This window comes from Pinus tabuliformis, chromosome X (assembly GCF_031772625.1).
Source record: "Pinus tabuliformis cultivar Carrire ecotype Pingquan chromosome X, CPIR1, whole genome shotgun sequence".
Lineage (NCBI taxonomy): Eukaryota > Viridiplantae > Streptophyta > Pinopsida > Pinales > Pinaceae > Pinus > Pinus tabuliformis.
This window is the reverse complement of record NC_142308.1, coordinates 231,146,136-231,170,182: the sequence shown is the minus strand read 5'-3', so window position 1 is coordinate 231,170,182 and position 24,047 is coordinate 231,146,136. Positions and strand designations below refer to the sequence as shown.

Here is a 24,047-nt window from a genome sequence, read left to right as displayed (position 1 = left end):
CATCCTACAACAAGACAAAACATATGTTTTTTAAAGTCAAACCACATGGTAAATGAGAGTAGAGGGTAGTGATAGGGTTAGTCCCTTTACATGTAACCTAAAGTGGGAGGTGAGTGTTTGAGAGGGTTATAGGCTAACACCTATTGTTTTCTTCACCAAGGGCGGCCATAAAGAGGAGGGTGCTAGTCTTTGTGATACCCTATTACTTCTCTAAAGATACCAATATTCCATACACAACATCTATTAAAAGCTTCATAACCATCAACATCTATTAAAAGCTTCATAACCATCATCCACTTAATCTACTCATGCTTGCACAATAGCATGTTTCCATTCAAAATATGTGTGAAAAAAATATATGATAAATTACAAAATTTGCAAACTCATAATATACATAGGATCCCTTAGATTATTTATAATAAATAAATTGTGTAATAAACCATATTCCACTAAAAAATTTCTTATTTTTATTAAATTAATAATTATTATTACCTTTTTAATATTTTCATTAAAAACAAAATAAAAAATTATTTTATTTTTAATGAAAAAAGGTTGGTGTCAGACCCTTCAAACAAAACTTACAATTTTTAAATACCATACATCAAAGTTTATGCAGATAAAACCTATTTCCACTTTTAAATACCATACAAAAAGTTTACAATGATAAAACCTATATCACCCCCTTTTAATAGTAAAATTCTAGAAATAATTCATATAATGACATGGATGATGACTCAGCCATTCTTCAAAGGTCCTGGTTGTGTTATGCATTATGAGGACACTGATACACTCATTTCCCATTAATTCATGTAATGACATGGATGATGATTCATCCATCCTCCAAAGATTGTCCATGAAGAAGACTCTTATTTCCCATTTGATACAACAACATGATTCATCCATGCCGCTGTTATCCCCGACTTTATCTAGGACTCTGATTTTCCTCTTAATTTCGCTCATAATGAAGTTGAAAAACTATTTGGACACTCGAGAGGATAAGACCACGAATGGGAGACGCGTCGGTTGATCCACTTCTAATAGATGGGAACTGACGCAAGCCATGACGTCACGAAGATACCGGTTGGCAATCGCATCGTCACACATCACCGGCTCGGGGAATGCGCGTGCACCAGATAAAACAATTTTTTTTGGGCTCAACGACTCCAGCAGTCGAGATTCTGGCGTGCATTTTCATTTCTCTGTGAAATCCTGCTATATTTAGCGCAATTAATAGAGCAATCCACTGCATCGAATTAGCTCTCAGGCAGTCGCGCAAGCTTTTCCGAAGGCTCTGGCCTTAATCATGCTCTGTTGATAAATATAATTTCAGCGTGCGTATTCAGAGGTCCCCTTTTTGGAGTTTTTCGCGAAAATCCGCCAAAACGTTTGCAAAAATTTCTAGCAGAGAATCCGTCAAATTTATAGGATTCCCTGCAACAAGACTTGAGCGCCACAGGAGAATTATAGCGAACTGAGCGTCTAAATCTATGGATCGCCTCTTATTATACTTCTCCAGCATCGATGCTCGTCGGATACACATTGGCATTGAAACTCTTTTTTTCCTCCAGTATTTGTATCGCTGTTGAACAGCCGTTCTTGTAGTACACAGTTTTCTATCTCTTATTGAACAAAGTAGTATTGGGATTTTATTGATGAGTCGCAGGGGTAGTTTTGGGAAGGATTTAGGGTTTCTCCGTAGGAAATTTGTGGGATTTTCGGTGTGTATTGTCGTCAGGATGAACTGGATTTTGCTCAGGATTGACTTCTCCAGGCTTTTTTGGGTTCTATTTGGACTGTTTTCCTACGAAAACCACGAAGGGAAACCACGGATATAGTTTTTTCAGTTGTGTATTATTAAAACCTAGCTCTCCGCGGCCTGTTTGTGGACAAGCTTTGGAATTTGTTTAGGTGAAAGTTCGGTTCGCAAACATGCTGGAGTACAGAAAATATGTTGGGCATGTCGATTGTTCGTTTGTGGAAATGGATCCCACTGGTCGCTACGGCAGAGTTAGTCTGCAAAACCCTTTTCTTTCTCTGTCTTTTTATAAAAAAAATCTCTTTTTTCAAATATCCCTTTTCTTTCTGTTTATTTTTTTGGTATTATTTTTATTATTATTACTCGTTAAAATTCGATTTTGAAATGGTTGAATTGTGTTCTTGAATTTCTGTTGTATTCGCATATGCTGAGATTGTTGGTGTTGTGGAGTTGTGGGTTCGAGTCACTTTGAGTCACTTCCCAAAGGATTTTATGTTTTACTGAGTTTGAGAATATTTTGTTATAAAGGCTGAATTCTTCATCGCCTGTCAAACCCGAGTCACTTTGAGTCAATTCATCAAGGATGATATGTTTTACTTTCTGAGAATATTTTGTTATAAGGCTGAATTCTTCTCCACCTGTCAAATGTTTTGCAGTATAATGAAGTTCTTGGAAAGGGAGCTTCCAAGATTGTGTATCCTTGAACTTGATGTTTATGATTTTTGACATGATTGTGATGAATATCCGTATTCTGAAAGTATGTCTTATGGGTTTTCAGTTGAATAAATAAATGAATATTATCATATAATGTTTTAATTTTCCCTTGTACCAGATTAGTCTATTATGGGGTCATAAATCATATAAGCTTTTATGCATCTATTAGCTGATTGCTCTGTTGTAAAATGTTAGCAATCAGATTGTTTATCCCTGCCAAGGGCTTCATGATTCAGTAGTGTGGACAGTGGCGTACTAGGTCACTTACTGATGTTCAATTACCCCAAAGGTACAGATAAGTTGGTTGGAACCAGTTGCAAGCCCTGGACGATTTTGACAGAAGAGTACCCCTGTTGTGGCAACTAAGCCACACAGAAGATGCTTGTGTTCAGTGGTTCAACCTTTGAGGGCCAGCGCGTAAAAATGTGCTGCTTGTGGTGCCCGACCTCTTTGTGCCAGTTGTAATGCCTCTCTTTGAGCTTAGAACGTAAACACTTGAAAATTATGTCTAACTCATACTGATTTTCTGATTGAAAATTGTGAATTGCAGCTGTAGTTGGTGAAATGTTGCTTTTATATTTTTCTGGATTCTGTTGTTGAAGGTGAATAACGTCTAGAGTTGTTAGTTCTAAACTATAGGTCTCTTCATGTTATAGTCATGATGAAGATTAGTTCTAAACTATAGGTCTCCTCATGTTATAATCATGATGAAGAAAGAAACACCTTTCACTGTTCATAATTGATGTCAAAGTAGGCGGTTTCATGGTTTTATGATTAAAAAGTTTATCCATTGCCCCGGATTGGTGTTCCTTAAATCTGAATGGTTGTAGCTACAAGGCTTTTGATGAAATAGATGGAATGGAGGTAGCTTGGAACCAAGTCAAGCTTACTGATGTTCTCCGGACACCCGATGATTTGGAGAGATTATACTGTGAAGTGCATTTGCTTAGGACTTTAAAGCACAAAAACATTATGAAGTTCTACACCTCATGGGTAGATACGGAAAAGCAAAACATCAATTTCATCACAGAGATGTTCACATCTGGAACGCTTAAAGAGTAAGTAAACATTTTAATATATAATAGAATTTGTTGTTATAACTTTCTTCTGTGATGGTTGAGAAAAAGGCTTAATATTTCACAGTTAATGCAAATTGATCAGGAAATAAACGAGGCTGTAAGGCTGGGATTTTTATGTTTTGTATGATTCAGATATCGGCAGAAACACAAGCGTGTGGACATCAGAGCTATAAAAAATTGGGCCCGTCAAATCTTGCGTGGGCTGCTTTATCTGCACAGCCATGACCCACCCATTATTCACCGAGACCTCAAATGTGATAACATATTTGTCAATGGAAATCTGGGAGAAGTGAAGATTGGGGATCTTGGTTTGGCTGCAGTTCTTCATCACAGTCATGCAGCTCACAATGTTATAGGTAAATAATATTTGTATCTAACTCTACTGAATTTATACAGCAAAATAATTTCAAGACTTCCTTTCTAGATTTCTGCAATTTCGAAAAGTATAATTCTTGTTAGTAATATATTTTTACCTATTCTATATTTTAATATGATTTTCCTTAATTTAAATGTGTCTTGCACTTTTCAATTAATGCTATATCTTTTTTTATGTCATCTTAACATTTGTATTATTTTTTTATTTTCTAGATTTCTGCAATTTCGAAAAGTATAATTCTTGTTAGTAATATATTTTTACCTATTCTATATTTTAATATGATTTTCCTTAATTTAAATGTGTCTTGCACTTTTCAATTAATGCTATATCTTTTTTTATGTCATCTTAACATTTGTATTATTTTTTTATGTTCTAATTTCTTAGATATATTAGTACAGTGTCACCAAATAACTCCATGATTTGAAGCCCTCTCGACTAGCTTGAATTAAATGAAGCTTTCTCAATTAACATAACTAGATCCAAGGCTAAAATCAATCTGTACTTGTAAATTGTAACTTTAAATTTTCCTTTTATCTCTCGATCTACTTTGCTAGAGGATATTTGATTTTATATTGAATACATTTATTATTTTTTTTTCAGGAATTTCCATACGTCTCTACAGTTGTATTTTTGTTATGCTCTGGTTTTGACCAGAATGTTTTATTTGAATTAATTTATGATACAATACATACATGTGCATATAGAGTAAATGTACTCATACACAGAAATACATAAGGAAATGCGCATACACATTTGTGTATACTACATGTATATACATCAGTATATATGTGATAAAGTCAAGTATGTGTATGTGTGTACACTGTACACACAATATGCATAGATGTGCTCCCTGGTAACAATCATATAGAGATTTCTATAGCTATACACGTCTATGTGCGTGCATCAATATATACACATGTCTGCATGAGAGAGAACATAAATATTTGCATTAGATATGTATGTGTGTATATATTGCATACACACTTGCACATTTTTTTAGTATATAGTGGAAAATACGTGTATAATGATAATGTTTTAAACTTATATATATATACGATGATAATGATGGTGGTGGTTAACGTCCACTGAGATCAGACTTTGGTCTATCGGACCTAAAGAAACAGATTATTTAGTTTGATTTAAGATTTTATTCCTATGCTCAAAAATCTTGGAGAGAAGCCTCCCAAGCTCACTATAATTTTGACATCGTAAAAGGCTAGGAAGGTCAGTATTGCAACACAGATTATGAAATTGAGATTTAATGTGGTTGTACGCTGGACACTCTAAGAGGAAGTGGTTTTCATCCTCAATATTCCTATTCTCACAGAGATGGCAGATCCTTTCCATCCATGGTGTTTTAGGAACTTCCCAGCGACTTGTTTCACTATGGAGCTCATGAGAGTTCGTTCTAATCTTCACTATATTAATTTTCTTCTTTGAGCTAGCTGAAATAGAGAGATACTTTTGATATTCTAGGGTGGGGTTGATGACCTTCTTATAATAACTTAATTTTCTTTTAGCTGCTAAATCTTTCTCACACCACATTTTTTCTTTGAACTTAGAAGTAACAATATTTTTAATGTTATTAATGTTTTGCAATGCATCATTCTCGTTGATCTCCCAATGGTTTAACCAGGCCCTTGTGTCTTTATACCACCCCTGCTCGAGCCTTAGGTGGTTTTGGCTGGAATTTAAAGCTATCTTAGGAAGTCTATGATATCCTATGTTATTGAGCTTGTGCTTGTACAACAGAAGCCTAGTCATAGCTAGGCTTTCGATAGGGGAAAGACCTACTTCTATAAGGAGAATAGGGTAGGGTGTATTGCTTTTAATTTTCAGGTTATACGTTATAAAGCGCTTTTGGATTTGCTCAATCTTTCTCCAGGATTCTCTAGAGATGCTGCAACCCCAAACCTCACATCCATATAAGATAACAGGAGTGACTAAAGTTTCAAAGAGGAACTTCTTTTTGTCCCGCATTACGAGGTTTGCCGTTTTACAATTATTTTCAAGACCAAAGTAAGCTTTGCACCCCCCATTAATCCTTTTCTCAATGCTATAGTTCCAGTTGAGCTTGTGATGAATATCAATTCCTAGGTACTTGTAAGAATACACTTTCTCCAAGTTATTATTGTCATACATAAAATTAGTGTATGTGTCCTTCTTGGATTTGATAATCATAACTTATGTTTTGTCAGTGTTAACAGTCATACCCATGGTAGAGCATAAATCCTTAAGAAGCCTAAGTTGCTTATCAAGATCAGATGGACACCTTGCGAGGAGAACAATATCGTCAGCGTAGAGAAGAAGGATGACGACTATCCTAGCTAAGATCGTGCCAGCACATCCTGCTTCCTCTAAATAACCTTCGAGCTTGTCCATGTAAATGCCAAATATTATATTTTTTCACCAAGAAAAAAGCATAAACATAATTTTATTGATAATAGAATAAAAAATACATTCTGTACTCTGTAGAATAGACTCTCCATTTCCAATGAATAGTTGTGATAAGAAATATAAGAAATGGGCTAGAAGTCCCCTGAGATAATATAGCCATAATATGAGAGTTGTCAGGTGATCATGCCTATAATATTCTGCGACATAATATGCCTATAAAAGTTTCTAGTCAAAAAGGTTCAATTATACAGGCCAATTTTTGAAAATGATCAAAATTCGAGCAGCGCTATATCTCATAGTGGAAAATCAATCTACAAGACCAAAAAAGAGTACACCGAGAGCACATATATTTTAAGGGGAAAAGATTTTAATATGTGATATTTGAATTTATGTAGAACTACCCAAAAAAAAATAGAAATAATTGGTCCAAATGGATAGAAAGATTTTTTTTTCCCTTATTTGAAACTGCTATTGAGAAGTATTGATGTCCGTGTATCTGAAGTTGTTTCACCTGCCTTCCATTTCCCACAAAGTGTCTGCCATGCTAAAAGTATATTAAAATAAAAAATCACTTATACCGTAAGACTAAAAAGAAAATAACACCATCAGATCATTGAACGATATTAATAAAAATATCAAGAGTAATATTGAAAAACATTAATAGAAAAATATAGGATAGAAATCATTCGTAACTGCCTTACACTACCCTGCATATCTTCCTCTTTTTGTCTACGATGATATATTTCTATAGATGTGTACTTGCTTTTCTGCAGAAATACTTGGTAGAAATTGAGGTTTGATTGAAAAATGTTTCTTAAATGGCAACTATTGGATACAATTATAATTGCTGCAGGATTACCTCTGAAAATGGGGTCTTTGCAGGCACCCCAGAATTCATGGCACCTGAACTCTACGAAGAGAATTACAATGAACTAGTAGACATCTATGCTTTTGGGATGTGCTTATTGGAAATGCTGACCTGCGAGTATCCTTATACTGAATGTTCCAACCCAGCTCAAATTTACAAGAAAGTCACATCAGTAAGTTCTATACGTTTCCTTTTGAAAAAGGAGTCTCTGTTTCTTCTTTTGTTGTCAAATTTTCAGCTGGTTTATTGCTTCCTCTCCAAATAATAAGTTGGAGTTTCAATGAATTTAAACCATTGATCTTGCACCTAAGTTGGGATTTCCCATTCTAAATATGATATAACCAAAAAAAGGCCATTTCAGGAATTTCTTACCGCTTACAAACGCAGTGAGTTAGGGAACCTAATAAGTAATAACATAGATCTAGATTTTACGACCTTAGTACAGTGCTCAAACTAGACTGGTAATTCAGTCTGATAGGCCCTCTTGGTGTAAGGGGACAGGAAGTTTGCAGAAGAGAAATTCTATGAAGGTCTCCAGACTAAAGAGCATCCAAAGCCATTAAATTTTTCGTGCAGAATGTCATGACTAATAAACAACAATGTGCAGCAACCACTCACTTACAGGGTTGTTTCCAACATACTGTTTATGACTTGGCAATGTCAGAATATATTTATTTAAAAAGAAAAACACATCATTATAGAAAACAGATGATGTTCACTGAATAAGATGGATATGTATTAATTTTTTTTAAAAGGAACGGGCAAGGGTTTATATATTAATAAAAGCTGGGTTATGGGCCAGAACCCTTGCACAAGATTTCTGATACAAAATTTCTGAGATCATCAGACCATTCAAAATGTTTGCCAGCACTAGGGCTGTAAATCCTTCTTATACTAAACACGTTACTTCTGTAAACTTAACAGAAAGACCCAAGTATAAATTAGAATTTACATAACAGCACAGGAAGACAGAGAGATGAAACAACAACATACATCACCCAGAAACTCAAACCTCAGCAACGACCATGACCAACATCATCAGATCCCCTTGAGCGACAGGTTCTCTTCCTTTCCAAAGCAGCACTAGAAGCAGCTCCTCCCAAGCCATGCTGTGCATTTCCAGCCCTAGAGATCTCCAACGCAGAAACCTGATCACAAAGGGAATGAACCTCCTCACGCAGGCCTTCCAGCGAATGCTCCATATCTTTGTGGTGCCTGAATAACTTGGCCTCCAGAAACCGCTGGAAGGAACGCTTCTCCCTTTCAACCATATCCTCCAATTGCTGAATAGAGCCCAAGAGCGCTTGAGCTAAATCTAGTAGCTTGTCAAGCAGCATGCTGGCATTAACATTCTCTGGAGGAACTGAAGAATTTGCCATCTCAGAACAAAAATCCAGCACCCAATGAATTAATATTCTGGTAAGAATTCTCCCCGCTCCTAGACTGGCACGAATTAAAGGAGGATGGACAAACTAGGAGAACGAGTGATTCAATAAATAGGCTGAACTGATGCCTTGCCATGAGCCAGACTGCACCAAGATTTCCAAAGCCATCGCAAAGACCTCCACAAGACAGAGAATAGATGGCTGAGGGATACCACAGGACTGGACGACAGAATTAATTCCATCCCTTTGCACAAGACACTGAACTCTGCGGCCGAGGAGATCCACAACAAATCCCACCAGGAACAAAGTAAATAGACAAGACGCCTATCACTGGAGAAGGTTAATAGTACATGCCACTTGTAAATAACATTAAGACACCGGGAAGAAGCCTTGAGAATCCGTGGCCAGAAAAGGAAAGGCCACTGGATCCCGAGGCCTTTCCACTTCTAGAGATGACCCAGGGATGGAATGTGTTGGAGGAAAATGACCACATACCAATTCGATGAGTTTCTCAATGGTGACTGAATTAATTGGGAAATGATCGCTCCTTCGGATTCCAAACATGGTTAAGGAGTGTGGTAAATGTAAAAAGCTAAGGTCCACTTCTAATCTATCCTAACTGCACTTTGGTAATGTTGAGAAATCTAGGGGAAAAAAGATGGGAGATTTCTATTTCAATGATCATTGTTTGTGATGACTTTTTACTTTTCTTCGTTCAATTTTTCTTCAACTTGATTATTATTGTGTTCCTTTCATCAAGCAATTATCAAAAGCATAAAGAACAATGAGACAAGAGGACACAAGATATAGGCGATCAGCCAGGGCCAAAACCTCTCCCAATGAGAGGAAAACCCACAAGAATTCTTCTTCATATAGAATCTTCAATTGATGAATTCCAAGACCTAGACCCTTGACCATGAACCCCTCCAAGACCAAGTCAAAACACTTCTTTCAATTAGCATTTCTTCCACAAATTCAACGCTGGTCAAACTGAGTGTACTGCTACAGACTTCGGCTCTTCTTCACTTTTTCGGCACCTATCACAGGTCTGCAATTTTGGTCTACCTGTGATCTCTGAAATTCTTCACATGTGGACTGAATATGACATATTTACTAGGCTTCACTTCTTCGTTGTGGATGATCTTCTTTCCTTAACAACTCGACTTTATTAACAGATCTTGACACCTTAATTTCTTGGCTTTCTGAGATGATTGTAACTTCGATCTTCGCAGCCACAATGAGTGGTCCTAACTGACTTGCATGTGTGACATAAATAACCCAAAGACAGTCCTTATAATCTCGGTTCATGTCCTTCGTTTCTTCTTTCCTTTTTGCTGGATTTGAGGCTCCTTGTCTCTAGATCGGACTTCTGTGATACTTTCGTGAGACACTTTTGGAGAGGCCGAGTCCTCCTTTATACAGGCGTTGCTGGGCTCCAAAATAGGTCAACTTCATTGGCAGGCCAACTTGATGATGCATATAGGCCGACTTGACTTGTAGCTTGTATACTCGGTCTTGGAGGGGTTTCCTTGACAATCTATAGATATAATTTTTTTTGTAATATGTTACATGCCCAGGAAGGGTCTCTTATACATGACAAAGACTTATTTGACTTGTAGACCACATGACAAGCCCTAGGAGCTGTCAATGGGAGCTTTACCTACAAAATACAATTCCTTGAGCATGAAACCCATGCCTTAAGCTTAACAAAATAATTTTATTTTTCTTCTTTATATTAATTACATAAAATCATGATTTCATGTCATTATGAATACCGAACCTAGTATATTTCAACACCCTCTTAACTAGGGAGGTATTCATAAGGTACTCGGACATTCTCAATCTGAAGAATTCTCATAAGAAGAGTTGTATTGGTAACTCGTCTGTATAGCATCATATCATCCAACATTGTCACATTGCAAGGCCTTGACTAACAAATCTATCTCTCCACAAGATCAGAACACAATGCTGGCGAGACCAATGATTTATAGACACCTTCATCATTGTCTCTCAAGGCATACCCCACCCAAGTGTTCACAGGGTATGTACTTCCAGGACTATTCTTATCTTGGATTCCCAGTCCTCAAAGAATATTGGTCCTCCACGACTACTCTTATCTTGGATGCCCTACCACATCCTTAAAGAGTATCGAATGCCAAATGCTTAACCAATTCTCCATTCTTTCTTCCCAAGTGAAGACAAGAATGATGTGTCTATCTCTCCCTCTCATCTAGGGAGGATATACCCATTCCAATGAAGGAATGTACCCATTCCTATAAAAGGAATGTACCCAAGCTCCCTCTTAATCAGGGACTTGTCCAAGCTCCCTCTTAACTTAGGGACAATCTATAGACTTATATGGTTTCTTTTGTAATATGTAACATTCCCAAGAAGGGTCTCTTATACATGACAAAGACTTATTTGACTTCTAGACCACATGACAAGCCCTAGGAGCTCTCAATTGGAGTTGTACCTACAAAATAAAATTCCTTGAGCATGAAACCCATGCCTCAAACTTAACAAAATAAATTAATTTTTCTTCTTTACATTAATTACATAAAATCATGATTTCATATGCCATTATGAAGACCGAACCTAGTTACATATTTCAATAGGTAATATAATCATAGTTAAGGAATTGGAAAATTACTAAGGCTGTGATCCATTTTCAATTTGCCTTGACCCAAAGAGAAACCTTTCTTAGCCAAAGTGTTTGCCACTGAATTCAAATGCCTGTACATGTGGAAGAGGTCCAGTTGCTCAAACTGAGAGGCGGAGATGAGGATCCTTTGAAGCAAGGGAAAAGAATTTGAGCATATCACTATCTTGGCCTTGTTCATTTGTCGGATAACAAGCATTGAATCTCCAAAAATTAATAGGCTAGTAATTTTCTTTGTAATAGCTATTTCCAAACCTTTCCATAAGGCGAGATACTCAACTTGATTGTTGGTCGCTAGGCCAAGTCCATATGCATATTGTGATACAATTTTTCCGTTGGGACTAAATAAAGCCCCTCTCGCTCCTGCCTCCCCCGAATATGCGTTAATTTGGCACAGAAAAAGAGTTTCCTTTAAATTTCAGCCTATTGTTCATACTTATCGGGAAAGCATTCCGACATAGCTATAAGTCCATATAGAAGGCCCTTCTTCAAAGCTTAACTTCCTAGAAACCCAGAAAATATTCACAAAAACCTTTTTGGAACCTGCAAAGGAAACAAAGGTCTTTATAAGTGAGCTTATGCATGCGCAGTCAATGTTGTCAGAGAACAGTCTCCAAGAGATCACAATCATGACTTGAAAGAGATGCTGGAGTTGAGAATGATCCCAATAAGATACTATTAAGACAACAATAACTAAGCTCATGAAGAGCGCTCACACACAAATTAGGAGATTTGAAGCTGAAAGTGATCCTACAAAGAGGCTATTAGGGTAGGAATGTTGAATATCAACAATAATGCTTCAAGCAAGTAAACAAGTGTTCCATGAATCGTAGGTGACAAGATGGTCTTCCCATAATCAAGGCATCTTCTACCCCACACGTGTAAAAAAGAAGCAACAAAGAAAAATTACCATAAAAGATCTCTCAAGAAGAGATTGCTACTACTATCAATCAAACATCAGAAAGAACCATATGTGACAAAGACTATACAATTGTACAATTCAGGAAACTAGATAACTGGATGTCCTCAAACAATAGCTCAATTGTTGCTATGAACAATCATCAATTCATTTGTGTAGTCTTAATAGTGGGCATCGATCCAAATTTTTTCCATTTACACTTCTTAACTATCAATTTGTAAGAAGAGATGTGATCATATTGAAAAGTGTGACAATAAGAATGTTGATACCTTGATGGAGTGAAAAAGTGACTCCTATCATGATGAAGGATGCCATTATGGCTAGGCTGCGGATGATGGAAGTTCTAAGTTTTGTTGACCATAGTGTGTAGGATCTAGTTCCTGCAAATCAATTGTAGGTGAAACAAATGGTGCAAGATCTGGTTGCAGTGAATTGATAGTAGATAAATCAGATGGGGCAAAGATCTATTTGCTTTGTATTAGTAGTAGTAGAAGAATCATAGTTACACACATCTGAGAATGGAGTCCCAAGATATGAAGGCCTTGCTCTCATTGTTCTCATCTCATGGTCATTAGGAATTATAATAGTATAATATGTTGCCCATGTTTAGCAAATTGTTGTGTTTTCATTACACTCGAAGCTCAGGTTATGAGCTTGCTTTTAAATTTTGGAATCTTTTTGATTTGTTAAATCACTTTGAGTTTGGTTGAGGTTTGTGCCTTAAAATTTGATTGGTTTCACTGATCTTGTTCTAATTTGCTCTAACCAAAAACATTGAGAAGCTTTTTTTTTTATATCTTTCCAAAATTTTAGGCTAGTGGTATGCTCCCCGCACACCATATAGGCTTGAGTCCCCACATTTCCGCATAGGCAGACCTCTCTAATGCCCCTTTCATTTGGCCACATTTTCTCCCTACCATCCCACACTTCTCACTATTGGTATGTGCGAGGTATGGGATGTCAAACATGGGGGATGAGCATACCTCCATCCTAGCCTTTTCTCCTAAGCCCCACATGTCTCCTCTTTCACTCTGAAACAAAAGGTGAGCCCCACCAGAGGCTTGACTTATGACCGAAATGAGACAGGGGATTTGAGGTTGTTGACGCTTCGCTAATGAGATGAATGATTGACCGACACAGGGTGACATGTGGCATTAGTTGCCAAAGCTCTTAAAGACACATTCATGGGTCTTTTATTAGAAATTTGGTGAACATGCTTGAAATTTTCACATTATTGAGCTTTGAGGATTGCGAATCTTTCATTGTTTTCAAATATTTTGTCAGTACTTGAGTACCAAGACTTGCTTGTCTAATTAGATTCCTTTATCGATCTGTAATTATCTACCTAATTAGATTCCTTCATTGAAGGGGTCTGCTAATCCGCTCCAACTATTCCTTCTTTCATTGATTTGTCAGATGGTAGGATGCCAGGTGGCCCTATTCTATATCAGGTGGGTGGTATGTTAATATAATAAGTAAGAATTTCTCCATTTGACGGGTAGTGAGGAAGGATGCCTTCTTTGTTTCGAATAAAGCAACATTGGATGGTGATGATCAAATCCTAGGAATGAGATGGTCTATCTTAAGAGATAGATGGGTTAGAAGATATTGGAATGGTTTGAAGTATCTTTAGAAGCCCAATGAAGTATTAATTCATGCTGATATTTGTGGTCCTATGAATACATCTTCTCTCACTGCTTGCAAATATTTTTTGCTTATTGTAGATGATTTCAGTAGAAAGATGTGGGTGTATTTTCTAAAATATAAATCTGATGCATTTAGTACCTTTCAGAAGTTTAAAACCTTAGTTGAAAAAGAGTCTCGCTGTAATATCATGACTCTTAGGACAGATAACGGGGGGGAATTTTGTTCTTCTGCTTTTTCCAACTTTTGTGACACTCATGGCATCAAACGCCAATTAACTACACCCTACACTCAGCAGAACAGTTTTGTCGAACGCCGCAACCGCACGGTTGTTGAAATGGCTCGTTCCATGTTACAACACAGGAGTGTTTCGAACAAATTCTGGGCTGAAGCAGTATTTACTGATGTTTATCTTCTTAACCGATCACCCACTCAGGCTATTAAGGGGAAGACTCCCGAAGAGGTTTGGTCTGGCTGTAAGCCTAAGATCAGTCACCTCAAAGTATTTGGCTCAGTTGCATATGTTTGGATTCCAGCTGCTAAGCGCTCTAAGTTGGATTCCAAAAGCCAGAAACTCATGATGACAGGGTACAGTGATCATCACAAGGCTTATAGACTAATATATATAGCCATTGGTCATCTTAGCTTCAGTCGGGATGTAGTATTTGATGAAGACAGAGGATTCTTTCAGTCTTCTCCTTCTGAGCAGTGTTCTGAGGTTCAGCCTCACAGTGTTCTTCTTCCGGTAGGTCCACCTGATGGGAGGGATGATGCAGCATCAATGTTTACACTACCTGAGCTTCCTCCAGAAAATAACCCTCCTCTTGCTGCCCCTATTGTTCTTGAGCCTTCTCCACCTCCTCCTGATATTGGTTCCTCTACTCTTCGGCCTAAATGGTGGGCTAAAACCATTGGTGATCTCCGGGATGATGAGCTCCTTGAAGGTAGAACTTCTAGACATAAGAGAAAACAACAGTCTACAAAATTTTGCTCTTATGGCTAACCTACACAGTATTTTTGAGCCTCAAACCTATTCAGAGGCTAAGGGTACCTATGAGTGGGAACAGGCTATGGAAGCTGAATTCCAGAGTCTTCAGAAGAATCACACGTGGACCCTTTCTGATCTTCCTGCAGGGAAACATCCCATCAACTGCAAATGGGTGTATAAAGTGAAATACAAAGCTGACGGAACCTTAGACAAGTATAAAGCTTGTCTTGTGGCTCGAGGGTTCTCACAGAAGGAAGGCATCGACTATGAGGAGACTTTTGCTCCTACAGCCAAGATGAGTACCATACGGCTTGTCCTTGCTCTAGCAGCTCAGTTCAATTGGAAAGTTCATCAGATGGATGTAAAGAGTGCTTTCCTAAATGGTGACTTACAGGAAGAAGTCTACATGACGCAACCTTCAGGATTCAAGATTGTCGGTCAAGAACAGAAAGTGTGTAGATTAGCTAATGCACTCTATGGATTGAAACAAGCTCCTCGGGCTTGGTACATGAAAATTGATCAGTACCTGACAGATCATGGCTTTCAGCGGAGCCCATCTGATGCAAACCTGTATATCAAGCATACTGGTGATGATATTTTGTTTGTGGTTGTCTATGTGGATGACCTTATCATTATTGGCAGCTTTGCACATCTGATCCATGGGATCAAACAAGACTTATGCAGCACCTTTGATATGACAGACTTGGGACTTCTTCATTACTGTCTGGGGGTTGAAGTTTGGCAGACTGAGAACAACATCTTTCTCTCTCTGTCCAAGTATGCGAAAATTCTTGTGGACAGGTTTAGAATGCAAGATTGCAAACCGGCCACGACTCCTATGGAACCAGGGCTCAAACTTTCAGCTCAGTCATGCTCCCCCCCTTGTGGATGAAACTTTATTCAGGCAATTAGTGGGCAGCCTCATCTACCTTACTGCCACTAGACCTGACATTAGTTTTGCAGTGAGCTACATTTCCCGCTTCATGTCAGCTCCTAAGGCTGATCATTGGATAGCAACAAAGCGTGTGCTACGATATGTGCGTGGCACTTCTGATTATGGACTCCTATACACTCGAAGTTCCGATCCTATACTCAGTGGTTACACAGATTCTGACTGGGCCGGTTCGGTTGATGACCGTAAATCTACAGCTGGGTATGTGTTTAGTCTAGGATCCGGTGCTGTCACCTGGACTAGTAAGAAGCAGCAGGCAGTGGCTCTCTCCTCAACAGAAGCAGAGTATCGGGGAGCAGTTAAGGCATCCTGTGAGGCAGTTTGGCTTCGACGTATGCTTGCGGATATGCATGTTTCCCAGACAGGTCCTACTCCCTTGTTTTGTGATAATCAGGGAGTGCTCAAACTTGCCAAGAATCCAGTCTTTCATGAACGAACAAAGCATGTGGAAACCCATTGCCACTACATTCGCCAGCTTGTTGAAGACGGATCCGTTCAGTTGCGATATGTTCCCACCACAAAGCAGCGCGCAGACATCTTCACCAAGCCTCTTGGTCCTGATAAGTTTGTAAAATTTAGAGGGTCTATTGGTGTTGTAAATAGATTGAGCATTAAGGGAGGGTATTAGAATAATACTATTTAGTGTTTAATGCTCATTCTTATTAGCTGTTGCTATTTTTATCTTTTTAGCAGTTTCTTAGATGAAACTGATTGTTTCTATTTCCTAGTAGAAACTTGATGTTTCTATTACTGTAAATATCTCCGTATTATTATTGAGCTTCATTTTGCTCATCAATTCAATTCATTCATTGGAAATCCATATGCGTGTTTCGCATTGTTTTAGTAATTACTTCAAATAATATAGATCTTCTTTAACAATTCTAGTTTATCAATAAGCAATTATAGTTCAAAGTTTCAACCATAAACCATAAAGACAGTAGAGATCACAATGCACAGAAGAGCACAAGATTTACCCTAGGAAATCCCACTTAGGCCAAAAACCCAATAACTTAGAGAAATTCCTTAGAGATACATCTTATGCGACTAGTCAATTATGACATCAACAAGATTAACAAGCTATGGTCAAACCTGGTCTGCAGCGCTCAAGTCAAGTCAAACAAAGTCAAACTTCTGCTCTTCAAGATTTCGACCTTCTCAAATATGTCCAGAATTTCGGCCTGCCCATAAGACGCTGCCCAGAATTTCAGCTTGCCTGGAAAACTGCGCGGAAATTTGGCCTATCCAGAAATTGCTGCCCAAAAAAGTCACACGTGAGAAATCTTAGAGAGAGACAAGTGAGCTAGAGGAGAGATCTTTGTCCTTCTTCTTCCTCTTGTCCTTCGCTAGGATGCCTAGAAATTGTCTTTCTTATGTGATGGTTGAATGGTGTCTTCGTGGAGGAGGTCAAATGCCTTTATATAGTGGTCTCCCTATCCAGAATGGGTGTGTCTCTTCACTAGGCTGACTTGACTATCTTGGAGCAAAAATTTCAAATTTTGAAAATTTCTCTTTTAATTCCGACATGAAAAACATGTCTTATATAAATTCTCTCAAGGGCTAAATAATCAAAATGACATGAAGAACGTGTATCACAAATTCATTTAACATTACAAGAACAAAAATATAATTATGAAGACCAACCATAGCTAATAAATTCAACAGTCTAATCCAGATCAACATCTAGTGTTGGGAGGAAATAGCATGAGGGAAAAGGTGGCCTCGAGTTTTAAGATTTCAAACTGAGGAGTTTACACAAGTGCTAAAAGCATCTGCCTTTTTCAAACATTCAATTCGACATAGACTGGAGTTATTGTTACTTCCCCTTTGTATCTTTTGAATGTCAATACAAGAAATCTGTCAGGACCCAGGAATGCATTCAAAAGTATTGCAATTCAATGCTAGAGGATGATGGGATAGGTGTAATAGAGGCTATATATGGCTCTCAGTTGTTCTTCTCTGAGCAATCTCTTTGCTATCGATTAGTATCTCCATTCGTGGGCAGAGGTGGCTGCCATCTTCTGGGATTTGAAGAGTGGAACAACATGGCCTCTCCATGGCGGACCCTGGGACATCATTTAGCGAGGAAGATCGGGCACAATTGAATTGGCTCTTGACCAAATTCCTGGAGTCATTGGAAGGACTGTTGAAAGCATTGAATCAAAGGAGATCTGCGGAAGAAAAGGAAAGGGAGACTTACCAGCTGTTAATGAACACTAAATTCAAGTTGTTGCAGAGCAAGATGCAGATGTTTCAAGCTAAGGTTTGTTCAGAATTGCGGCTATGGACAGCAAGGTGATTGAAATCAAGGAAAACTCCAACAGTGGTATTCAATTCAACAAGGAAGAAGTTAGGACCAAAGTGGAGCCTATGAAGAAAAAATCCAAAGTATTTTATGAGGCAGATACAACAGGACAAGAATGATGCATCCAACTGCGTGGAGCAACTGTTGAAGTATGATCTCCTATTGACAGATAAATTTCCACAGTTTGATCTGTCTGATGTTATGCAGATTTATACTTTTGTTAGGTTTTTTTTGTAATGTCTAGACTCTATACAAGCATCTTTTTGAAACTGTAGGCAAAACTAGCCATAATAATAGACTAGCTTAGAATAGCTATAGTCTTAAACATGAATAATAGACTAGCTTAGAATAGCTAAAATCTTAAACAGGAAGAACTATGTAAGGGTTCTGGCCCAGAAACCAACTTTTTATATTAATGCAAATGTCTATCCACTCTTTTGATATATATATATATATATATATATATATAATCATTCTTTATTAAAAAAATTAGTTAACTATATTGGCATGAAATTAATCATATATATATAACATAAATTTAAAAAAATTGAAATTAATCATATATATATAACATAAATTTAAAAAAATTATATTTTTTTAATGAGTATTTTTATTGGAAATTTTAAATAAATATTTACACATCGTACTTATTGTTTTACTTTTATTCTTTGAAATATGATATTAAATTATCAATATCTCATACATCTTATTAACTTTTCTATGTAATTGTCTCCGTTAGTATATTATAATTAATATCTAATCATTTTTTTTCATTTCAACTTATTATTTTAAATAAAACATTTTTATAAAAATTCGGAAATATATGAACAATAATATTAGATGGGGTTATTACTTAACACGACATTAGAAAATGGCAATTTCTCAAACTTTAGCACCCTATTCATATTCTAATTTGAACGACTCTTTATAGTAAAATGAAATAGTATTTATTTTTATTATTAAAATAAATTAAAAATTATAATAAAATTAAATTTTTTAAATAATATTTACTAAATTATAATTTATTGAATATATTCTTATACTTAGTTTCACTATAAACTATAGGCATACCAAAGGTAAAGTTGTTAAGAAAACCTATCCAATGAAGTTTTTGTTGCACATTTTTGAACAAGCAATAAATATTAGTGCAAAAATAGTAAAATGTTGAAATTTTCTCAATATGACGTTCTTTCAACATATAGATTCCTTCAAGATGAAGAGCTTAGTAAATTCCATTATAAAAAATTGCAATGATGAATATAATTTGGTTTTTGTGCTAGTTCCGTGGTCATCACATGTAATATTCAAGTATCATGTATATATTTATTTCATGTATATACTTTTGCCATAATATTCACATTTTATTTTAAAATATTTCAAATTCAATATTATTTATTTAATTATACTTTTTTACTTTACTTCAATGTGTATAGAGAATTTATGGCCTAATTCCTTTAAATTTATAATTATCACTATATTTAATGTAATTAATATTTTTTTCTTCTGAATTTTATATATATTAAAGATATTTTAATATTATTTTTATCATAAAATTGTAAAAATTAGTATATTAATTCTTAAAGATGTTATGCGAACACTTGAATATATAAATTTGATGAAAATATGGTAAATTAATTTATTTTTTCTTCCTTACAAAAGGATTGATTAAAACATTATTATTATTTAGAAATTTTATGAATTATTACTTTTATTTAATAAAACATAAAAGATTGGTATACACATTGTTGCTACTAATTTTTGTAAGGTGATTTCCTCCATAACTCTCAGCACCAGTTTGGTTATGGATGTTAACTGAACAACACCTCAAATGAGGGAAATGATGCTCGTGAAGAGTCATTCTTTGATAATTTCTTTTTCCAAAGCTATGCACTTTTTTGAGTTTCTACCTAATCTCTCCAAATTACTTTCTATAAATCAGTAGTATATTTATAGACAGAGAAGGCTAAGATAAGTTGGATGGACTGCATTGGTTTCATAGATATCTTTGGATGAGAGTTCTTTTGGGAAATTATACTGTGCTACTTTACCTGCGACACAACTTAAACTGTCTTGTAGGTTCTTTCTCATTTGTTTGGGTGGTATCCTTGTAATCCTTCTAGATGAGAGTTCTTTTGGGAAACTATACTGTGCTACTTTACCTGCGACACAACTTAAACTGTCTTGTAGGTTCTTTCTCATTTGTTTGGGTGGTATCCTTGTAATCCTTCTAGATTATTTATTTACATTTTGTAGGGTGGTTTTGTTAAATTTGATGGGAACAATTTTGGTTATTGATGAATAATAGTAACTGTATTGATATAAAAACTGACATGGTAATGAGCAATATTGTGATTTACAGGGAATAAAACCAGAGGCTCTAAACAAAGTTAAGGATCCTGAAGTGAGGCAGTTTGTGGAGAAGTGCCTGGCAACTGCTTCTAAAAGGTTGCCAGCAAGAGATCTCTTAACGGATCCATTCTTACAGTGCAACCACTATGATTCAGAACATGTTTTATCGAAGTCACTTAGTTTAAATAAACATCGTCCCAAAGATACTGAAAATGAAGGAGTGGATCATCTGAAACATGAAAACATGCAGATGGTAGACCCATTGAGTGGGGATGCGGTTCTAAATGAGAATGAAAATGCAGCTAGGGAACCGAACAAAACTGTGCCTTTTCTCAATTTCGAAGAAAAAAATGCAAAGAACAAAGGTTTCACCATAAAAGGCAAGAGAACGGAGGATGATACAATCTTTTTAAGAGTGCGGATTATAGACAAAGAAGGTGATTTTTTCCTACTTCCGTTTATGATTCACATTTTTTGTTCTATTCTAGATAGACTTTTGACATGTTTGTTTAAAGCATAATTCTGACATGACAGGTCTGGTTCGCAACATCCATTTTCCTTTTGATGTTGAAAATGATACGGCCATGAGTGTTGCCAGTGAAATGGTTGCAGAGCTCGATATCACTGATTATGATGATGTAGAGATTGGTGCAATGATTGATGAAGAGATTTCAGCTTTGGTACCTGATTGGAAAGAAGGCGTAGCACTGGAAGATGGTGGAGGTGCAGAAGAGGGTCCGTCTTCTGATTATTTCATCTCCAAATCAATGGAAAATGGTTCTCATTTTCATTTTTCCACTGTTTCTTCTGAAAATTCTCTGCGCAATTATCTCACATCTCACAATTTAGTAGATTCAGGATTCATGCCTCCTACTAGACTAGTAGATTCTGTGCATGGGCGATTTGAAGAAGTCATATATCAGGTTAATGGGTCCGATGTGTCTTTTACAGCAGAAGATGCTCCTACAATTTCGACCGAATCATCATATATTCACCAGGATGGAGATGAGTGGCTTATTGGGGAGGAACACTCTTCACCTAGCTCCCCATTCTCTAGCAGTTCAGGAGCTGGAAAATTTCTCTCGTCTGATGAGTCTCAATCATGTTCCATGTTTTTGGGTAGTGGTAACAGACATTACATTTCTCGATTCAACAAACGTGCTGAACTCACAGCAAAGACAGGATTATCAGGTTACTCAGAGGAAACTTGGGAAGAGGCAGACCCACTCTCAGAATACTGTGGATTCGAGAGTAATAGCCACCCTGAAGGATCCACTATCAGTCCACATCATGAACAAGACTGGTTGAGGCCTGCCTATAAATCACAGTGTTCTCCATTTTTTCCATCTGATCCTTTATCAGATGATGATGAAAATTCATTGGCTAGTGAATTAAGGTTATTAGCAGCCACACATGAGCGGGAATTAAAAGAGCTTCAGCGAAAGCATGAACTTTCCATTCTGGAAGTAAGGAATCATTTGAGAAAGGATAAAGGTCAGAGAGATTCCATCAATAACCCAAGTATCAGTCCTATAACCAAAGGTGCCTATCAAAGTCAGATATTGAAGAATGGAGATCACCACAGCGGACATTATAGACGATGGAAACCTGAATGTCAAATTACCATGGAAGATATGTTAATGGAACAGTGCACAGCAGCTTCCACTAGAAATAAAACTTCAGGAAAATATAGTTCAAGGTCATCCAAGGATACTGCCATTGCTCTAGACAAGCTTCCAATAGCCGGTCAAGCAATGGTACCTTCTCTTCCTCGTGGACCTGCCAAAAAAAAGTCAACAGAAAAATGGAGCATGAAAAAAATCCGTTCCTTCAGCGATATTCGGGGTGAGAGTTATCTGAGATCACTGGCTGCACAAATGAGTAGACTTAGACTTTACCAGACCATTGGGGCTGTCAGCACAGAAAAGCTCAACTCCTCTCAGAATTTTTCAAGACCTATGATGCAAGCACCCTCAGCACCAAGGAAGCTTTCTGCAAAAGACCATATGGGCAGAGTGGCAAAATGACCAGTCTTCCTGAATTTGATGACACGATTTATTGTATTAATGCACAACAGTGTCTTCTTTTCCCTGGTGTAATATATCAGATCTCTATAGTACTTGTTTAATGTACATATTTCCTCTCTCTTGTGTAAGTTATATTAGTTGCATCATGGTTCTTTAGTGGAAGGTTTTTGAACGAGTCGAAGTCATCTAAAAGATGGAACTGATGCATTCACCTTCAACTGGCTAAAATGCAAGTGAGGAAAATCGACCATGGAATTATGTATCGTGAGATGCTGAATGTAATTAAGAGAGTTGGTTAGTGGTGACGCATGTGACTTCCTGATATGGGTGTATTTATTGTGATTACCGTTTTTTAAATCGCAGCATAAGAAACATGTTACAGAGTTGTCTTTAATGCGATTTTTTAGACTTTCTGGTGTTGGAATCTGGCGAAAAATTTAAGGTGAAATCTTGATTTGTGTTATTTAAACTAGTTTTTTTGACTGTATATATGGATTCAGCACTCTCAAAAACCGATTCAGGGCACTTCGATTGTGCTGGGGTTACCTATCAAACTTGTGATGTCAATAAATTTCTGTTGGATTGTAAAAAAATTAGACCAGAAAAACCCACAAGAAAAGTTTCCAAAAAATCACACTGAAGACAACTCGATATGTTATTATTTTTTTTCCAATGAAAAATTTACTTAAAAAAAGAACCCTGAAGACAACTCGATATGTTATTATTTTTTTTCCAATGAAAAAATTATACTTAGAAAAAAGAACCCCTGGAATGGATCGAAGACAACTCGATATGTTATTATTTTTTTTCAGAGCCAAAAGCACCAGTGGAGAAATTATACTTAGAGAAGAGAACCCCTGGAATGGATCGCGAGACTTGTGGAGAGTTAACCTGGCACGTAGCTGTTAGTCGTTGAACAAAGCACCCGTGGCTCCATTTCTCGATTTCTGCGTGTGCTGCATTTGATTTTTCATTTTTCATAGATCAAATGATTTCTGCGTGTGCTGCATTTGATTTTTCATTTTTCATAGATCGCGAGACTTGTAGGAATTAACCTCACACGTAGCCGTTATTTGGTTGGACAAAGAACCGTGGCTCCATTTCTCGATTTGTGCGTGTGCTGCATTTGATTTTTCATGGTTTCCCTATTGTGAATGCATCTTATACTATACATTCATTTCTTTTCAGACTATCAAAGTCAGATAGCCACTCCTCACATGATTCAATGTTAAAACCGTATGTAATAACTGCTAGATTGTCTTTCTTTCCATTTTACAGAATTCAAACCATTCAATATTTAAATGAAAGCCTTCTCATAATTTACCCTCCACCTGTTGCACTGTTTAGAGGTCAATTCACAGTTGTGATTAGCACCCCTTTGCTTTTGAAATGTGAGCGACAGATTTTATGTCTGGGTTGAAGTCTTTTAATTCTTTGTTCTTCAGACAGAACGGCCATTAAGAGCTTATGATTAGCTACCATTCAATATATAGTGTGTAAGAGCTTAGTCGGAATCTCCACAAGAGACAGCATTCCGGTTTAAATTAATGATACTGAAATTTTTAACTGATAGATAAAGCACTTATATTTATTTTAAATATAGCTTGGGATTAAATATAGTTTGGGATTGTT

The 24,047-nt window shown here is 36.7% G+C and overlaps 1 protein-coding gene across 3 annotated transcripts; it reads left to right on the top strand.

Annotated features, from left to right (window-relative positions):
• Positions 1 to 1,114: 1,114 nt before the first annotated feature.
• Positions 1,115 to 22,887, top strand: LOC149139208 (putative serine/threonine-protein kinase WNK9). Of its 3 annotated transcripts, XM_089449971.1 has the most exons (8): positions 1,115 to 2,007; positions 2,413 to 2,450; positions 3,301 to 3,528; positions 3,682 to 3,905; positions 7,205 to 7,362; positions 20,399 to 20,825; positions 20,923 to 21,165; positions 21,340 to 22,887. In XM_089449971.1, exons 1-8 carry the CDS (start codon positions 1,930 to 1,932, stop codon positions 22,413 to 22,415), a joined length of 2,472 nt encoding a protein of 823 aa, XP_089306097.1. In that variant the 5' UTR covers positions 1,115 to 1,929; the 3' UTR covers positions 22,416 to 22,887. The 3 variants fall into 3 exon arrangements, with proteins under 3 accessions (XP_089306097.1, XP_089306096.1, XP_089306098.1); XM_089449970.1 differs by having other exon boundaries at positions 1,117 to 2,007; positions 20,923 to 22,887; XM_089449972.1 differs by lacking the exons at positions 1,115 to 2,007; positions 2,413 to 2,450; positions 3,301 to 3,528 and having other exon boundaries at positions 3,769 to 3,905; positions 7,176 to 7,362; positions 20,923 to 22,887.
• The last annotated feature ends 1,160 nt before the right edge of the window (positions 22,888 to 24,047 follow it).

Coding starts and splice junctions, on each gene's coding strand:
- LOC149139208 (XM_089449970.1), top strand. CDS start 1,930: ATGCTGGAGTACAGAAAATATGTTGGGCATGTCGATTGTTCGTTTGTG. Junction 2,008..2,412: donor CCACTGGTCGCTACGGCAGA/GTTAGTCTGCAA, acceptor AATGTTTTGCAG/TATAATGAAGTTCTTGGAAA. Junction 2,451..3,300: donor AAGGGAGCTTCCAAGATTGT/GTATCCTTGAAC, acceptor GAATGGTTGTAG/CTACAAGGCTTTTGATGAAA.